This window comes from Cydia fagiglandana, chromosome 13 (assembly GCF_963556715.1).
Source record: "Cydia fagiglandana chromosome 13, ilCydFagi1.1, whole genome shotgun sequence".
Classification (NCBI taxonomy): domain Eukaryota; kingdom Metazoa; phylum Arthropoda; class Insecta; order Lepidoptera; family Tortricidae; genus Cydia; species Cydia fagiglandana.
Window position 1 is genome coordinate 540,985 of NC_085944.1, and position 19,041 is coordinate 560,025.

Here is a 19,041-nt window from a genome sequence, read left to right on the forward strand (position 1 = left end):
AAAGTTAATCAACCCAAGAAATGACCGCAACTCTGTGACATTACTCGGTCGGGGTATCTTGGTGATTGCTTCTATCTTATCCGGGTCCGTCTTGACCCCGTCCTTACTTAGAACATACCCCAAATATTTAATCTCGCTAACTAGGAATACACATTTCGCAGCCTTCAATCTTAACCCGTTTTGACGTAACCGATTGAAAACTGTCTCTAACGCCTGTATATGCTCCGACACATTCTTGCCCCCAATTACTACGTCGTCCAAAAACACTTCGACGTTGGGAATTCCGCCTAACACAGTACACATAATTCGTTGGAAAATACCTGGGCTAGAAGCAAGACCGAAAACAAGCCTGTTGTATTTGAATAAACCACGATGAGTATTTATAACCGTGCAATTGTTAGACGAATCCAACTCTATTTGATTATACGCTTGTGATAAATCGATCTTTGAAAAGAAACGTGATTCGCCCAATCGAACAATTAAATCGTCAATCTTTGGCAGTGGATAGCGGTCTACTAATAATGCCGGATTAACAGTCGCCTTGTAATCCGCACAAATCCTTAAAGAGCCGTCTGGTTTGTTTACCGGTACCAATGGAGAGGCCCAGTCGGAACAGTCGACGGGCTCGATGATACCGTCGCGTAGCATGGCGTCCAGCTCGGCGTCGACGCGTGCGCGTAGCGCGTACGGCAGCGGACGCGCACGGTGGAATACCGGGACCGCGCCGGGCCGCAACTGCAACGTCGCTTTACCGCCCGTGTACCGCCCCAAACCGCCTTGAAACAACTCCTTATACCTGTCACATAAAGTTTTAATGTTATCATTTAATTTCGAATTTTCATTATTTCCACCTACATGATGACAGTTATCAAAAATCGGAATGCCTGTTTTTAATTCCACTAACCAATGTCGACCTATTAATGGGGTTTTACCACCCTTAATCACAAACAACTCTAACTCTTTCTCTGTAGCACCATAACGAACCTTGGGCTTTATCATTCCGGAAGGAGTCAGTGGTGTTCCGTTGTAAGACGTAAAGGAAGCACCTGGTGGTTGTAAAGGAATATCCTTGAAATAGGTGTTGTAAGTCTCACTACTTATGCAGGACGCAGCCGACCCCGTGTCGACTTCCATAGTCAGTGAATGATTATTAATGGAAACAGGTAATCTCACCGGTGGATAGTCACTTAAGCATAAGTGATGAAAATCTTCCTCCTGCAAGGCCTCCAACGCGCGATGCTCTACTCCGTCATCTTCCGTTTTCCCGCATAGTTGATGTAAATTAGTCCGTCTATCGCGCGACCCTTCTGCTGTCAGTTCTGGACAGACGCGACGCAAATGGCCAATGCGCCGGCACCGGCTGCACTCGTAACTCCGGAACCTGCAAGTCTGGTAAGTATGGCTGTTCGCACCGCACCCGCCGCAGTGGTGGGTGCCTCCGCCCGAACTCCGCCCTGGTGAACCACCATGTCCGCGCGATCCGCGCGTTCCGCCACGTCCTCCGTGGCCGCCAGCGTTGATACGCCGACCGTATGCCGTGGTTATAGCGTGTACTGGGTCCGCTCCCGCTCCAGCACCCTCGCCGTTAACCGCTCCCGCCGAACCGTCAACCGCAGCCGAATCTTTGATTTCGGCCTCTAAAGTCGTCGCTTTCTTAACCGCGTCCGAGAAGGTCAAACCTTCATCTTCGGCAAACAAACGTTCTCTAATCTGATCGCTTCTGATACCACATACGAACTGGTCCCGCAGATCAGTGTTTAGATTAGTCGCAAATTTACAAAAACGGGCTGCCTTCTTCAACTCCGCCACATAATCGCTAATACATTCCGTGCCCTGTCTCTTTTGCCTAAATCTGTAACGTTCCGCTAAAACTGACGGAGTCGGTTGTAAATGATCTCTGACTAATTTGACAACTGCATCGTATGTTAGCTCCGATGGTTTCTTCGGACTCGCGAGGTTCGTTATCAGCTCATACGCCTCGTCCCCGACTGTAGCTATCAATGTAGGCAGTTGATTCTCCGGTTTGATATCATTTACCTTAAAATACATTTCCATTCTTTCAATGTAAGCCGACCATGTTCCGTTTTTAACGTCAAACTCTTTTATTTTACCAATCGGCATTTTCTTGCCCTATTTTATATATGTATGGTGAGAATAAATTACCGCAAACACGCTTTTCCTTATTTCCTTTCGTCGCCAGTGTAAAATAGGGATTTAACTACTGAAATAAGCACGAATGTAAAATAGCACATGTGAATATATTGACGACTTCCGATTGACAGACAGTTTATTTTTCTATACGTAGACAGCCTACATTGCAGTTACAAAAGTAAGCCTCTATCACAAAAGATTACAGCATTCGTTGCAACCCATAGTTTTTCTCGCGTTCTGAAACTTCACTTTCTCTTGCAACTGTTGCAATGTTTCAGACCTTAGCGCCGGCCATTCGCGCGTTATACTTGGTTTGTGAACGTGGTATCATTGTCGCTGTGCTGTGGCTACTGTTTAGTTATTCTGCGGTCGTGCTACGGTTGTGTCTTTCACTGTTGGACTGGGTATTATTTATTGTTGTGCGTGGTAAAGAGACTTGTGCTATGGTGTCCCGATTTACCGTGAATTAATAGTTTCGATTTGTATTGTAGGTAAATGTTTTACAGTTATTGTTTCGTTTTCTACGGTGATTTATTTAATTACCTCAAAGTGAGGTAATTATTTTAATATTATTTACATACATATAATCACGCCTATTTCCCGGAGTGGTAGGCAGAGACCACGGATTTCCAATCAAATTAGTTAAAACTTAAAAATCCACCATTACCAATCAAATTAGTTTTTACCCACTTGACGACTGTGGTTCGTTTTATGTAGTAGGTGGTAGGTGCCTATAAATGGACCAAGAATTGTTCGGACTAGTCTTACTGGAAAATAGCTACAGAGTCTAGGATATTTACTCTTACTGTTATTTAGATAACCCGTCACCCATCAGCCTTTGGCTCAAAAATAAGTTAAATTGTTTTAAGAATAATGTTCTTACATACTTAGTTAGGTACACATCTTTTACAAAATGTCTACTACAATCATTTAACTGACACAAAATAAAATAATATTATCTTCAAGATATTCTCCTTCGGCTTTGATATACAAACGCAAAACTTTGGTAAAAATTAGGTACCAACAACAATAATGTACAACAATATGCACTTCGAAAAATTCATCAACATATTTTTGTGCCTTCCTGTATACAGACGAGGGAAGTTGTTGAAATTCTTAGAAGTCCGCGTTACGGATAACGAAGTAAATTGCTTCGTTTCAAAAGATAACGGCGACAATCTAAGCTAAGGGTCCGTTCGCTGCAATCTTCTGCACGTTCAGTGAAAGAACGGGGAAGTACCGAATAGTTTCTACCTAAGTACCTGCCTAAATTATAAAATATTTATGCACTAAATCCCGTTAGTATGATTGTGTAAGGGGCATTACCTGTCAATGACGCACCCTATTCCTTCGAAAACGTTATCTATTTAAGATAAGATCTACGCGACTTTGGATTGAAACAGTAGTGACTGGCTGTCCAAACAACACTCGGCAATCAATAGATTGAGCCTCGAGGACTGGTGAAATAGCAAACTCATTTTATGGTAAATTGTAACGCCAGAATTATCGACTTACTGCAAAGTTGTTCACTTGGCCGCTGTTTTATTGCTACTTCCATTTTAACATCTGTATGTTTGTTTCTAATAATCGGTGCCCTAACATAAGCATTAAGCATCCACTTTTCTATACAGCTAGCATGGCCACTTGAGGCACTTAGGTACTGTAGGGTATGACTATATAGCATTGAAAAACTTAACTATTTAAAGCTTGTGTGCAATGTAGGTACTTAACTCACAGGCGTTTTTCTTTACCGACCCTAATGCTGTTATTACTTCGCAGTAAAAGGCACGGTCGTCCGCCAAGAGTTCCACTCACGTAACGGAGGCGCGCCGGAAGGCGAAGTCAGCGTGACGGCGTACGCATCCGACCCGGCGGCGCTAGAGTCTCTACTGAGGGCTCAGGGCGAGCCCCCTTCAAGGCTACACGGCTTGGCGGCCATTACTACCACGAAGAGGTTCGGAGGCGACACTGGATCGAGCTATAGCGAGGCACATACGGTGAGTGACAAACGGTGGCGCTAGAGTGCCTCCTACTTACTCTGTATCTAAGTTATAAACCCAAGCCTCACTTGTACGGCTTCCATACTTTAATATGCATAACTACGAGTATTCGTTTCTTTTACAGAAAGAAGAGCGAGCAACTTTAGAACAGTTTACGCATAGCGACCGACGCGAGTCAGACACATTAGGCGGCGTCAGTATCAGTGACGTCACCAAGGTCAGAAACGACCAGAAACAGAAGATTGGCAGGATGGAGAAGACCGACAGCCAGCGGAGAATCATGGATAGGAGTGAGAAGGTCGACCGGGTGGAGAAGACGGAGAAGAAAGAAAGGAGGGAGGATAGGAAGACCGTCCGACAGAGCTCCGTGAAATCGCTCACGGAGAAGTACATTAAGAGTGCATGTAAGTTACGTTACGTTTTAATTTTTTTTTCATAATTAGATACGTAGGTATAATCGGTAGAAGCTGCTATGCGGGATAGGTAGGTATTCAAAACTATCTGATGACAAATATTTGTTAAAATAATTGCTAATTGCTATTTAAGAGCAGGTAATTTTGAACGCTTCTCCAGTTTCCCGCTTAGCTATTCTGCTGCTGACTGTAGTACAATCAGCATAAATAGTAGCGGATAAAGCAATGCGAATATAGTATCTGCCACCCAAGAATACTTTTACAAATGGGGATATATCGCGACATAATATCTGCTTTTGTCAAGTTATTAGAGAATGGAAGATGTTTTTCACGCGTAGTCTGATCCGCTACTTTTAATGCCGACTGTACACAACGCGAACAGAAGTTTTTTTTAAGAATAGAAACGTGATTTATAGGTAAAATTTGGAAATAGCAATAAATTTTCTACCAAGTTTGCTTGGTAAGTAGTACCAGTACCCAGTACCAATATTGCCGATTATAAAAAACTGTACCTACCTAATAACGTTGAATAATAGGTAAGACCAGCATAACGAAGTGCTATAAATTTTAGATCTTAATTAGACACGCATTTGACGCATTATGAGTTATGAACATGATGTCGTTTCTCTGCACCAATCATGCTGAGTATGCTCGATGTCAAAGGTATATCAACACTTTCGCACGTTATTCAGTTGTAATAAAAACCAAAATTGTATACATATTTAAGACATTGACCGTATACGGAACTCGCCAAAAGCAAACGCACGTAAGTATATCGCGTGCTAACCGCAAAATTATTGGTTCCGTAATCAACTTTCTGTCTTTAACCAATCTATTCACGAATCATTTGTTTCTAGTAAGCTCGCTTTTATTCTAACTCACTAAGATTCGTAGTAACTTTTTGAAGCGTCTATTCCACTAACTTGAAATTACGGGCATCTTTCTCTTTAACTCCCATTGAGGCGTAATTAGAGTGACAGAAAAAGAAGCCTGCAATTTGCGAACTTCGGTGTTCGCGGTAGGCCCTCTGACGCTCTGCCCTCGTAAGCCTTTATCACTTTGTCTTTAGTAAGTATATGACATTTATTTCTGTTTAAAATTTATAAATACCTAGTAAGTTTCGATTTACATGTAAGTAGTAGTGTGACTACTTAAAAACACAAAGATAAACAATATTATAATGGGATTTGTGATAATGCGTTGTATGTGGAAATTAAAAGACTGGCACAAGAAAGAAATGATTGGCGACTGCTCCACCGACAAGAGCAAAGTTATGATGATTATGATGATGATTTGTTCCCTAGTTATATTAATGTTTATTTTATTTATCAGCTGATACATCAAAGAGCGAGCGGAGCGCGTATCCGAAGGCCGGTCTGATCCTGCGCAGCGCGGGCCTGCGCGACAGCCTGTCCAGCGACTCCTCACAACACGCTGGTTGGTCTACAGTATACTTTATAAACCGTTACCAGTTAAGGTGACAGTCCATTTCCAACGACAGCTGCATTACTGTTCATTTTACTATGGAAATTGACAATATAACAGCGACGCGTTCAGTACTAGGAGTGCAGCTGCGGTTAGAAATGGAATGTTACCATTATAGACCCACCGCTTAAATGAGTCCTCGCCTGCGCGGTACGGGGGCGACGGGGAGGGACGACGTGCGGCGGCGAGGAAGGTGCGGGCGCCTGCCGTCACTCCCCGTCACCCCCCTACCGCGCAGGCGAGGACTCATTTAAGCGATCGGTCTATAAACGGAAGCCGTTTAAGAAGTGTAACAGTCTTACGGTAGATGTCGCTAGGGTTGACCCATAATATGGTGGAAAGATTTGCTGGCTATGGATGAGGTCTTGGTGGCTCAGATGGCAGAGCGCTGGAGTATCGATCCAGAGGCTGTGAAGTCTCACTCAAGACAGTAATTTTTCCACCATTAAATTTATTCTAAGCCAAATAGCATCGTTCACAGACGTTTCTGCTTGTTAAAAATTAAAATAACTTTATAAAATTTTCACAACTTGCACATGTGTAGACGTGGTGTGGGTGTGTAGACGTTTCATAAAAAACAAATGATTTTATTAAACTACTGCCCACAGGTCTAGCGCGCACGGACAGCGAGCACAGCCTCGGGTCCGTCGAGGACGCCATCGTGACCACCAGCACTGACCGCAACGGTGGCCGCACCACCACCACCACCGAACGCCACGGGGGCCGCACCACCACCACCACCACAACCACGAGAGTGGGGGGAAAGACGCAGGAGCGCTCCTTTCTTGACAGCACGACGAAGGTCACTGGAGTTCAGGATATTTTGACTAGGATGAAGAATGCTGACATTGGTGAGTTTCTTCGCGTGACTTGAATCACGCTACGAAAAGAAAAGGTTAATTTAATACAATGATTATTTAAAACCTTTATACAATGATACCTTTTTTATAGCAATGGTTTCTGGAATATCAGTTTATTAATTTGATTTTTATTACCTGCTATTAAGATAAATAACGACTTGGGTTTTAAAAGCTCTATCCTAATGGCGATTTGCCAATGTCAGAAATCAGAGCGATCATTGCTCGAAAGTGCACTGTAAAAAGTGGCTTATTATAAAACGTAAAATACCTACTTTTATTTAGTTCTCTCATTTTACCTTTGTTGATATTTTTTTAGGGACAATAGTGACACAGATTGAGAAGAAATTTTGTGTCTCTTACTGATAATAATATGTTAAGGAGATGGCCCATTATGGCTTACCTATATGTAACTACCACAAAAGTGTAGGTATGTTTGGTATACATTTAAATTCCAAAATATCACTAAAAAGTTGATTCTACCCTTTCCATATTGTGCTCAAATAATCTGAACAACTTCAAATTTTACTGTATATAGGTACACGAAATTAACGAAACGTTTATGTATGTTATTAACGAAAGTATGGTAAGTAACGAAGAACTGTTTTTGCATTAGTTGACCGATATGTTTGTTCCAGTGATCGAGCAAGGCGACACGAGCGAGGACACGGAGGCGCGCGCGCTGCTGAACAAGTTCCTCGGAGCCACCGTGCTCATGGCCGGCATGAAGAACTACGTGGCGGAGGCACAGAACCAGCAGCGGCCAGTACAGCACACGAAGGTAGGATTAGTTTAAGGCAGGATCACAACTAAAGCTGCCTTTCCAGGAGAAGATGAGCCGAGATTGATCATAATCATTTATTTTTGATTCCCACACGTCTCCACTCATCTGCGCCTCATTGGAAATGCAGCTTTATAGGGAGGGATTTAATTTCGTTGACTGGAATTTTTAACTTCTCTTGCGTACCATTGCCCACACACTTAACTGTAATTCGGTGGACCCTATGTCTTTTGTAATAAGGTCCGTCCGATGTACAATTGTACAGTAGGAGTGTTGCTGTTTGTACAATAAATTGTTGAATATAATTATGCTGATGTATTTTGTCCGTGACGAATAGGTTCCACGTTAATGTCGCTTGGCTCACTTATCTGCAAGTGTCTCTTAAACTATTTCATCATAATACTTTAAGCCCATATGTGAAAAGCTTTAAAACGGACAAGAAAATTATTATTTCACTAATCAGGACTAATCGACAAACGACAAAAAAGATATGACATGCATATGTGTCCCTATGTATGTAATTTTCTCAAATACAGACCCATGGGATGCTTATTTGGCGATAACGTTCTGAGATCTCTCAATAAACTCTATTCTAGTGTAGGAAAATGCCAACAGATGGCAGCGCACGCACCGATCGTAATCATTGTCGGAAAAACTTGGAACGTCTGAATGGAAAATAAAATAAAGAAGTGTGACTAACACGCAAGTCGATGTCCGTATAATCCCAGAATCGAGTATATTTTCCGTTTTATACAGTTTTATACAGTTTCAGTTTATTTGTATCCTTTGTCTGTTTTTTCCGCAAGTAGCACCAAAAATAAATTAAAGAATCGCTTCTATGCTTAACATAATTTTTTCGTTACTGAACCCCAAACAGAGGTATTTTTTAACATCTCATAATATTTTTTACAGTACATATGGTCCTATTTTTTCGCACTAGTGCGTAAAGTAAAATAGCACTTTTCGTGCGATGTCAAAAGTTTAAAGGGCCATGTAATGCAAAACGTTGTACGATACACATGCGAATAGGTAATTCACATTTCCTCTTTTCCGCACTTGTATCGTATCGTAAATAACTATTTCCATATAGTTCTAGCATCGATTAATTTTATTTATTTTCTATTCCAAACAGCAATGCATTAACCTTCTGTAAAAAAGCAATATGAATACAAACCCTGGCCACACCATAAAATTTCCATTCATTCGTTTGAGCACTAATTCCTATCCTGTTTTTGCATCTAAGATTAGAACGCTATAAAAATATTCAAACACAGAACGAAGTAACGCTCTTTACTGCCTATCGGTGGACCTTATGCCTTGGTAATAAGGTTTAAAATCGTTAGTTTACAACGTGGACGATGAAACTAATATGCACACTCTTATGAGGAGGGATAACGCAATAATTTAATAGCAAATGCCGTAAATCACACGGGAAGTAGACTATATTTGAAAAGGCAGACTCCGATCAAGACCTTAAAAGGGTAACGTGCTGAATAGACAAAAAACATGCAAACATGGCAAAATTGGGGTCCCTTTGTTTCCCGTAAAGTTTTAAGTCATAATGTAACGTTTGTCACATTTATATATTGTTACCTACCTACTCTGCTTACTAACTATAGCAAATAGCTTGTGATATATAGTCCAGAGAACTGACGAGAAAACTTTTAAACAGAAGTATATTTTCAGAATAATTAAGATAAAATGTAAACCCGCGTGACAGCCATATCTTCCGCCGCAAGTTGCGCGTGCCATATCTTTTGTTTCCTTCTAACTTCCTGACTTTACGCCCCCTCTTAACAGTGTGGACGATACGCACGGCGCTATCTGCTAAGGATAGCACAGGAGTTTATTTCTAGAGCAAGTAGATGGCGCGTCATGCTCTTTGTTTTATTTGCGCGGTAATTTATTACTTCACTGTAGCTTCATTAGCGGGTGTACTTAATGAAAGGAGACCTAGGTTCTTCCTAGCGTGCTAATTTCTTAGCGGATATACTGAAATAATAATAGGTATTATTTCAAGTCCCTGAAACAAAGCTTGTGTATTTAAATGAAAAATTGTGGAGTGTACTCTAATAAAAGTAGAATTTAACTTAAACATATACAAGATATATGATATACACTAGATATACAAGATATGTATACTAGATAACAGACCCGTTAAAATAACGGCTAACGTTAGAACAGGTTAGGTTTTAAGAGTGCCTAAATCATCATAGAATATTTCTAAGTTCAAAATTGAATACTAATAAGTTAATAGAAGCTTTCTATAAAACTTTTGATCGTTTATTATTTACCTAATAATTAGCATAACTCGATAAAAACCGCGCCATCATCGCTTAAAAGCTAATAAAGCCCATAACAAACCCAAAGCGAATACACATTGGCGCCCGCGCCGCCCGTATTGCCGTTTTAAGGCACGCTAGCCCGCGCGGAAAAGCGACGAAAATCGCCGGCGAAAATAACATCGGCTCCACATTTCACCACCAACCCACCTAAAAGGACCTAAATACCTAGTAAAGTCCACAGAAAAAAGGACCTTATAGACAGGGAGAGAGTTAGGGAGGCATGTGAAGATCGCTTGGATGGTGGAGGTGCTATATTGGGCGCGGTGACGTCAGAGGCGGTCGGAGCGCAGTCCACGCCGCACTCCCGCGCCGAACGCGCGCCAACCGTTATGTTCAAACAATAAAGCCATTATATATGGTATTCTTGTAGTAGTAGTGTACTGTAGTCTAGAAGGCTAACGTATAGGCTTTGGTGTTACTTCCGGATTGCGCTTTCGGCTGAAGCTTTTGCGTAAGTTCCTTTTGACTTTTTTTGAAGATTGATATTTTGATCCTTCCAGAATAACCTATATATTGTAAAAAAAAAAAACTTTCTACTTCACGATTTTGAAATTATTTCTCTAAACTTGGTAATTTTTGTGGATTTTATTTTTAACCTGAATAACATTTTATATGATATACGTAATATACCTACCGAATGTCTAATGCCGGTTTAAATTAATATTTTCCAATTTATTAAATACTTAGAACTTTTCGTATTTTTAAATTGTTGTTTTAATTACAACATTCATTTATGAAAACCTATAGTTTCATATTTTTAAATTGTTGTTTTAATTACAACATTCATTTATGAAAACTTATAGAACGTTTTACAGAATTTTCGTTGGAATTAGATAATCTCAGTAACTCTCTAACTCAGTATTTATAATTTGTCTGTCTGCCGGATTCGAACTTTAAGATACGTCAATTAATAGATCTGCAAACGATATGGATTAGATATGTCAGTGTCAAAAATGAAGTATTTGTTTGAAGAAACGTCACATTTGACACTGACATATATAATCCATATCGTTTGCAGATCTATTAATTGACGTATCTTAAAGTAAGAATCGAGCCGTGTGTCATGTGTTTGTATATAAACTGCATGTGGAATTGACGGTGACAAGTAATGTGCTCCAACCTATCCGCTCGTAAATTCCACTATTTATGACTTAGAAATTATACAGGTGATGTCCAAGAATACAAATATTACTTTAGAATACATATCGCTCAAAAAAAACTGAAAACTCAAAATATACTTTATTCATGTAGGCCTGGCAACAAGCTCTTATGAATCGTAATCAATCTTAATCTAATTATCAGAGCAATTTATTTATGTTAATATTAATCCATAATAGCATTTAACATGTGTTTCAGAGGTACTAGAGGACTATTCAAACATCATTTGACTTTTGATTTATGTATTCGAACTTAAAACTAGCATAATTACACATTCTTTAAGCTACATTGACCTTTCCTAGATGCTACTCGTAATCAAATATCATGATTACTTCTAGCTCTTCAGAACCGTCCAATACAACTACATACAACAAGGCCTCTGCTAGTCATTTATCAGGATCATAAGGATGATAGGAGCCTCAGCAGTAGATTTATCATCATCGACTCATTTCCATTTGTTACGGTGGACACTTTGCACATTGACAGGTAGATTGACTGCTTCTGAACATGACAAAGCTGCATTTAATCTTGGTATTAAGCCTTGTTTTTAGTATTATTCAGCTAGCTTCAATTTACTATTCTTGTTGCTCGCGTTATCCCGGCAATTTGCCACGGCTCATGGGAGTCTGGGGCCCAACTAGGTCTAGCTTCAATTTAGTATATTAGACGAAACTCAAAATTTTCACATTGTTTTTGAGATCTCCCTGTGTGAAGTATAGTTGGACTAAGCTATTAACTCTTGGCTCTCACAAAGACAAAGTGTGGCAATGTCAACATTAATGTCAAATGTTTATGAAAATATGACACTCGCTCACTTTGTTGTGTTCAAGTCGAATCATTTCAATATTCAGGAGAAATAAATACATGAAAGTGTACGCGTAGTTTATTTCAAATAAATAAATGAAAGTGTACGCGTAGTTTATTTCAAATAAATAAATGAAAGTGTACGCGTAGTTTAATTCAAATAAATAAATGAAAGTGTACGCGTAGTTTATTTAAATGAAAGTCTACGCGTAGTTTATTCCAAGTGTTCAAAAATCGAATAGTTCGCGACCTACGCCGCTGACATTCGGCCATCGCGTCTCGAGCGAGGCCGGTTGCGACACCACTCACTGAAAATAACTGAAAAATATTTTATTTCTAGTTTTTGTCGACCGCGAGCTTCGCATAACATGCATTCTCTTGTGCTCTTGTAGATAATTAATAAGTGTCACTATAAACTTTGCTTTTAACTAAAAAATTTTATTACAGATAAATATCTATATTACGTATCGGGCTGTATGTACTATTTAGGTACCTTATCACACACTGATTTAACGCACTTAACTATCTATAAAAACCCACCAAAACTTTTGCATGTAAGTACATACCTACCTAATTACCGTATTACTCACAGAAAATAAACAAAATAGGCATACAAGTATAACCAACCTATATAACTATCACGAACGCATCTAAATAAACTTTCCATAAATCCTATTTGACAGTAGACATACAATAGCGGTCGACTTTAATCGAAATCATAATTCAAGTCTGAAGCGGAATTAATCCATAAATTCAATAACATTCAACAACTAATTGGTTTTCAAAACTGAACCGATACCGTTACGAACAATTAGTTATCTTTTAATTGAATCTTCTAAGCTTTACGGTAGTTCTATTAACCGGAACACTTGTCATAGTTGGGTTAATATTCGTTCAAGAAGAATTCGTGGGCAGAAGTTACAACCTACATAGGTACACTATTAGCTGTACATATATTTGTATATCTATTATGAGGTGTATCTATTGAGAAAAACAAACAATAATCTAATTAGATACACTTCTACCGCTCACGCACGTATAATTCAAATTATGATGATAATTCGTACTGTCTGGATTTCGAGTCAATTATAATATCATTAGCTCATAACTCTATGTAAAAAACTCAATATGTAACAAGCAAAAATCAATGAAGCTTTGAAATTGAAATAAATTACTTAGGTATTGTAATTTAATTTAATTAAAGTACCTATACTTTACAATACCTAATATTACAACATTAGCCTCCGGACGCAAGTTAATCTATGTAGTGGTCGTTGAAAACTTTCAACCCCCTTGTTGATCTCTGTCAAAAAATTATTGAAATTCAACCGCCAAGAACTTATAATGCCTACTTGTGGAGCTCTACAATATTTGAAGACTATTCGAGTGACCTATGACCTATTCAATTACACAAACGGGTCTACCGCGATATAATTTCATTGTTTTTACCTTTAATTCCGACTTTTCAGCTGACCCGTTTGTGTGTGTTTTAGTAGACCCGTTTGTGTAATTGAATATGTGTACAAAACGCGAGAGTTTAAAGTGACCTATGACCTGTCTTAAGTTGTTCTAAATTTGAATTTTTAAGCTCTACTTTCAATCGTTTATGTCTGGCTGTGCGTTGTTTGTCAGTATCTACAGATATAACGCGATTATATTGTAATAATTAGTAGTAACCTTACTATTACAATAGGCTATAAGACTGTATTTATAATAAACTAGCTGTTGCCCGCGACTTCGTCCGCGTGGAATCTTATCTTCAACATTTTACATCTTTAGTACCTATAATTTTCATATCCAAGCAATGTTGAAATTAAGTACTTTTCTTTTTTAGCAAGTTGTATGAAGTTTTAAGTCAAGTGGATTTTGATGTTGGTTGCTGAAATTAATTTTCTTGTATTCTCTTAGGTACCTATGCCCCTATACAAAGATTCAAGTTCCGCATTCCGCATTCACAAAATATCTGATCTCCATACAAACTTTCAACCCCTTTCTCACCACCTTGGGGGATGATTTTCAAAAATGCTTGAATTAGTTTTCATGTTTTTTAATTTATTACCTTTTTTTCCAAAAAGTTATAGTTCCTAGCATAAAATTAAATTTACACGCCAAGACGAATTTTCATCCCCTTTTTAGCCCCCTTAGGGATTGAATTTCCAAAAACGTTGCAATTACTTTTTTTTGTAATCGGCTATTATGTCTTTCTAAGAAGTTTCAAAGTATTTGTAATGGATTCAAACTTTGAACCCCATTTTAACTCTGTTAGGGGATGAATTTTACAAATCGCTGAAATTACTTTTATTGTCTTCTAATAATATCCCCAAATACAAAGATTCAAGTCCCGCGTTCGAAAAATTTTTTGATATCCATACAAACTTTCAACCCCTTTTTCACCACCTTGGGGGATGAATTTTCTAAAACGCTGAAATTAGTTTTCTTGTATTTGAATTTGATACTTTTTTACAAAGTTTCAAGTTCCTAGCTTAAAATAAAATTTTCACCCGCAGACGAACTTCCATCCCCTTTTTAACCCCCTTAGGGGTTGAAATTCCAAAAACGTTGCAATTACTTTTATTTGTAATCGGCTATTATGCCTTTCTACGAAGTTTCAAAGCATTTGTAATGGATTAAAATTTTTAACCCCTTTTTAACCCTGTTAGAGGATGAATTTTACAAAACGCAGAAATTACTTTTCCTGTCTTCTAATAATATCCCTAAATACAAAGATTCAAGTCCACCACCCGAAAAAAATTTTGATATCCATACAAACTTTCAACCCTTTTTTCACCACCTTAGGGGATGAATTTTCAAAAACGCTGAAATTTGTTTTCTTGTATTTTAATAATATATTTTTTACGAAGTTTCCAATTCCTAGCTTAAAAGAAAACTTTAACCCCATACAAACTTTCATCCCCTTTTTAACCCCCTTAGGAGTTGAATTTCTCAAAATTGCTTCTTATCTCTTGTACACTTTATAAATGCAATCTGGTGTGTAAATTTCAACTTTCTGGCTTTTGTAGTTTCGGCTCTGCGTTGATGAATCAGTCAGTCAGGACACTTGCATTTATATATATAGATTATTTTACATAAAGCATGGTGCTAGAAATATATCACCAGAAGATTAATAGAGAAACGTAGACAGCAGTTATTTTTAGACACAATTTCAATTTTAAAACCGTACTAAACTATAAAGAATAGGTGATTTGATCGTGACGTCACACATGCTAGTGTTTCATATAAATTGAAGGGTTATTTACAAAAACTGCATAAAGGGTGAGTACTATTAAATTGTCGCTAACATATTCCGTTTTTTTTTTCTAGACTCTCAACCTTTTTGGTAAAACTTATTATATATATCAAAATTAGAATGTATTGGCATCTTTTATTCTTAAAAAAAAACATTCACTTGTATTTGTCTTTCAAGATGTCGTCAAAAGAAAAAAGCGTGCGCGATTTAATTTTGCAAAAATTTACTATGAATCCCTATATATCTACTTTGGAACTTGCAAAATCGTGCAATACAACTCGGAGAACAGTGCAAAGGACCATAAAAAAGCTAAAACGAGGTAAAACTACTGAAAGAAAGCAGCGAGAGGGTCATCCGACAAGAAAACGGAACAAAAAGTTGGAATCAAAGGTGTGTAAGCTGTTTGATCAAAATCCGGCTATTTCGTCCCGAGATGTGTCCAAAAAAGTTGGAACAAGCCAAAGCAATGTACAAAAAATAAAAATAAACTGCGGTATTGTTACATACAAAAAACAAAAAGCTCCGAAAAGAACGGTTGATCAGTATAATCGAGCAGTTCGACGTTCTAGATTATTGTACGCCTTGTTTGTTCAAAATACAGCAGGTTGCTTAATCATTGATGACGAAACGTATGTAAAGGCTGATTTCAATTCAATACCAGGCAATCAATACTTTTCTTCCCGCAACGTCTCGGGTCTGCCTGAATCAGAAAAAGTGATTCCAGTCGAGAAATTTGCCAAAAAGTTCCTCGTGTGGCAAGCGATATGCCAGTGCGGTATGAGAAGTTCGCCTTTTGTAACCACTGGCACAATTAACACAGATATTTATATATCCGAATGCCTAAAGAAAAGGTTGTTGCCACTTATTAAAAAGCACAATTGTTCGACATTATTTTGGCCGGATTTGGCAAGTTGCCATTATTCATCTAGAGCTATGGATTGGTATAATTTGAATTCTGTCGATGTTGTACCAAAGGGATTAAATCCGCCAAATTGCCCAGAATTACGGCCGATAGAAAAATACTGGGCAAATATAAAAACAAAATTGCGGAAAACATGCCAACCGGCCACATCATTGCCCGATTTCAAAAGGAAGTGGATTAAATGTACTAAACTTATCACAAATGATTCCGTGCAAAATTCTATGAGTCGGGTCAAGAGTAAAGTCCGAGAATTCTCACGTCGTGCTTTAGACAAACAGTAAAACGGTTTTAGCTCGCCTATTTTATCATAAACTTACCAATAATAAACATTTTTGAATTTTATTGTATATTATTGTATAAAATTTTATTCAAATTGCGACAATTTAATAGTACTCACCCTTTAACTGACTACACTGGTTGACACCTGAAACGATTAACAATGTTCTTAAAAAGTGTCAACCGCTCTAAGCAGTTATGTTGTTTTTGTGAACATCCCTTCAATTCCATAGTAGCAAATTCGTTTTACAGTTCGAAAAAAGAATTTGATTTCACTAGTAGTCAAATACCCTAATCACATGGTAAGTAAAGGTAAATGAGAGTAAAATCTCTTGCGCACTTTTCACTTCCTCAAAACACTCTCTACGCACATGTTCGCTATAAAAGAATAATCAAAGGAAATTTCCCACAAATGTCCGCGGGTCATTGATACGATCCATCTGTTTCATCTCGACTATTTATTCAAGAGTTGAACGAACAACTACTGTCACAACAGAAGTGCAAAAATAGTGAGCCAATGTACCGAACTACTGCGTACTCGAGTTCAATGAACTTGCATTTCGGACTTAAAATGATTTGCGTCACATCGTTTTCTGTTTGATTCCTTGAAATTGGTGTAATTATAAATGCACTAGCGTCTGCATGCGACTTCGTTGATGATGATTCACAAAAAATATTTCGATGTTCTTCCTCGGGTCTCAAACTATTTATCCCCATACCAAAGCAGCGGCAGTAAGCCATACAACACTTTAAGTGTGAAAGGTAACAGACAGACAGACAGACTTACTTCCACATGTATGTTATTAGTGTACTTTTGTCAGTCTATAATATTTACTTCAATCGTTGGTGTCAAAAATCCACATAATATATGCCTAATAGAAAACGCCCATTGAAAATTAAATCAAATTGTACCTATAGAAATTAGTCAAGTGAATTTTCATAGGCACGTTTGTCGATGTACAATTGTCACCTTGGCTACACCCCGAGGGCTTATTTGTACTACCAAATATATTTCATGCCTCTGCTTACACTAATACACGACAATTTTATTTTAAAGACTACGAATTTTCATTTTACTTGCACAGACATTTATACTATAATTTCGAATTTAATTGCAGCAGCATTTCTTGTGGCCACCAGAGCACAGACTGCGATGATATCTACACAGTTTTATTACGTGTACTAACTAGCTTTCTAATTAATTTAGTCAGCAAGCAAGCAAGACACGATACACTAATGGTATAACCTTACATTCAAACACTTGCACTAAATGGAGCTGGACGCAATAAATATTGGGTACCGTTTAACGGTTTAAGCTTTGCTGTTTGTTGTGGGATGACGGAACTGTTTTATATGACTAGGCATTTAGATAGTCTTTCGATAACGATATAGATCCTATAGTGACACAATGATGTCATCGGATTAACGGCCGTCGATAGTGAAACCGGCACGCTGCCATGGATCGATGGATCTATAGATCGTATTAGGTCACGCAGAAACCCGAGCGGAGTGAACGCCCGCGCTAATTTTACCGCGCGCGCGCAAGTAGGTCAGATCGATCGATCGCGATCGATACAAGTGCATCCCAAGTAATGGACAGATAGTGCAACAAGTGTATCCTCATGCGATATTATAATCTTGTCAGAAAGCTGACTCTCTTAATTCCATCTCAATATTTTACCAAAAAAAATCTATAGTCGCACCAAGAAAAGTCTGCAGCGGATTTGATAGCCCACGAGGTGTAAGTGTTATCTATAGGTCATAATTTCATAGAAGTTTGACGTTTAAAATGATACTTGCACTGTGTGGGCTATCAAAATCGCTGCAGACTTTTCACGGTCTGACTCTAAACACAATTTAAGTAGTCCCCCGAAGAAATATCGACGGTACGCTTCTTCTACAGCCTGAGTAAATCTCTACTTAGGTTTCCCTACTGTCCAAGGGTTCAAGTTCAACAATCCAGGAAAAATGTCGTCTACAGACGGTTACAACCGACCATATATTTACTAAAGAACTATTGATTCTGTGAGCTAGGCCATGTTGACAGTACTACAGTCTTGAATAATTTTACGGTTTAGACTCACTTGTCACATGTCGCGCGAGTGACTAAACCGACAAGTGAGACTAAACCGTAAAATTATTCAATGTTAATATGTCTCACAACAGTTTAAATTCGATTCCTATAGTCTACATGTATTGTCAACATGGCCTAGTTCATAATCAGTAGGTACTTTAACTGTAGTTCTGCAGATACACTTTTAATACGAGTATCTTCTGTTAACCTCCTGGTTTAAACATCCAGCATCCATTTGGCACCAATCCAACTCTCACCAAAGTTATAAACTTAATTTCTCTACAAAAACCTTTTGAATTAGAACTCTTCCGGGTGTTGTATTTAGAGTGTATTTACAAACAAAGATGTGTGAAGTGTCAAGACACAATTAAAGCTGCGCGTGCGCTTCCTGCTGCCACTGCCAACTCTAGCGCTCGCAAATTAGACACTATTTGTAGAAACAAGCGATGTAATCATGATCTCTCCGAGTAGGTATAGTATGAAGAGAGGTAGATATGGAACTAATAATTAATTTCGTTTAGTAGCACC

General features: G+C 38.4%; 1 protein-coding gene across 7 annotated transcripts in view; it reads left to right on the forward strand.

Moving 5' to 3' along the window:
• The window catches only part of LOC134669938 (mucin-3A-like), a 208,873-nt gene that overhangs the window by 61,650 nt on the left and 128,182 nt on the right, over positions 1-19,041 (forward strand). For all 7 annotated transcript variants that reach the window (XM_063527562.1, XM_063527557.1, XM_063527561.1 and 4 more), the window contains 5 exons: positions 3,931-4,148; positions 4,276-4,555; positions 5,897-6,001; positions 6,658-6,900; positions 7,545-7,687. In XM_063527562.1, coding sequence (XP_063383632.1) covers positions 3,931-4,148; positions 4,276-4,555; positions 5,897-6,001; positions 6,658-6,900; positions 7,545-7,687 — 989 coding nt within the window. The remainder of the gene's footprint in view (positions 1-3,930; positions 4,149-4,275; positions 4,556-5,896; positions 6,002-6,657; positions 6,901-7,544; positions 7,688-19,041) is intronic.